Source organism: Chinchilla lanigera, unplaced genomic scaffold (assembly GCF_000276665.1).
Source record: "Chinchilla lanigera isolate Chin_1 unplaced genomic scaffold, ChiLan1.0 scaffold00065, whole genome shotgun sequence".
Lineage (NCBI taxonomy): Eukaryota > Metazoa > Chordata > Mammalia > Rodentia > Chinchillidae > Chinchilla > Chinchilla lanigera.
Genome location: NW_004955466.1, coordinates 13,953,002 through 13,954,532, shown reverse-complemented (window position 1 = coordinate 13,954,532; position 1,531 = coordinate 13,953,002). Strand labels below are relative to the sequence as shown.

The 1,531-nt window shown below is 40.9% G+C and overlaps 1 protein-coding gene across 1 annotated transcript in view; it reads right to left on the bottom strand.

The window, feature by feature from the left end:
* Atg14 (autophagy related 14) overlaps window positions 1-1,531 on the bottom strand; it is a 74,196-nt gene that overhangs the window by 17,974 nt on the left and 54,691 nt on the right. Inside the window, exon 7 of the mRNA XM_013521995.1 lies at window positions 471-588. Within this exon, the coding sequence (XP_013377449.1) occupies window positions 471-588 (118 nt within the window). The remainder of the gene's footprint in view (window positions 1-470; window positions 589-1,531) is intronic.

The window sequence follows — 1,531 nt, the reverse complement described above, 5'->3', positions numbered from 1 at the left end:
TGGGGCTGGGGATTTAGCTCAGCGGCAAAGCGCCTGCCTGGCAAGCGCAAGGTCGTGAGTTCGGTTCCCGGTACCGGAGAAAAACCAAAAAAAAAAAATTCACCCAGTTCTGGTTTGGGGATATAGTTCAGTGGTGCAGTGCCTGCCTGGTAAGCACAAGGTCCTGAGTTTGATTCCCAGTACCAAAAAAAAAAAAAAAAAAAACCTCACCCAGTTCTTATATCCACAGCATTTTCTCTGAATAATAAAATTTTCCCTTTATTTTTTCAAGTGAAGGATTCTCTGTGGTCTTAGACTTCACAAGTAATTTTAAGATAATGAGACAAATCTGCATGCATATTTTTAAATCAGATATTTCTGGCTTGCTAATTAATACTTAAATTCTTGTTTTTAGCTAAATTGGAATTAAGAACTCACAAAATCTTGGCAGATCCACAGAACAGAAGACATCACCACCTTCAATTACTTGCCTGTTGCAGAGCTTTTTGGGAAGATTGACATCAAGTATGTGAGACAAAATGATGACCAGCTGAGTGGCGTAGCACAGCGCAGCGCTGATGGTATAGGCAGGGTTATTATGCTCCATGTCTGAAGGGTAAGAACAACAGTCACACAGCACCTTTAACTTCAACAAAGTATTAATAAGCAAAGGTTTTATGATTTGTAACTTTACCATTATGTTAATGACGGTTAAGTTGCATTTCCCATTCCATGGCCAGATATAAACATCTACTGGTTTTGTTTTTGCTTTTGTTTCTGTTTGCTTGTTTGTTTTTTGCTGAGTGCAATGCAACATAATCAAATAAGCCTAAAACCCAGCTAGGCCGGAATGAAGGTGAAGTCTGAATCACTTAGACCTGGTAATGCAGTATCAGAATAATTAAGGACAACTTAAATATCACCTCCCCAGTCCTCTCCAAACTAGCTACCAGAAAAGACATCCCTTCCTTTGCACTCTGCCCTGCCCTGGGACACTGCTGGCTCCCACAGCACCTGCTGTACTCTCTGGCCTCTGACTATGTAATCGTTTACTCTCCTTTGAAGGGCAAAGGGCAAATCCATCTTGGTCACCTTATATCACCAGCACCAAGCACTGTGCACAACAAAACCTGTGCTCACTAAACATATGCTAAATGACTCAATGAGCAATCCTCCTCCATCTAAGAGAAACTACAGGAGTTTTAAAAGGTTTTTCTATTCGGCTATTTCAATTTCCAATTAGAACTGCTAAATACACATGGAACAAGTTACAAACTAAAAACGGAACTCCTAGGCTAACTGTGTATTATTAAATGAGCTCTTTTTATACAAAATGTAATACTGTTATGGATGATACATTGTGTCAACTTGGGGAGTCTAGAGGTTTGGCTAAGTGACTCAGCAGGAAGCCAGGGTGCTTACTTTGTATACATCCTGAGCCTATGGAAGAGGAGGGCATTAAGATTATGTGAGAGCTACACGCCCCTTAGGTGGGGGTAGACTGTTTACATTGTAAGGCAGGGAAAGAAGCTGCTTGTCTCCATTCCTCCCT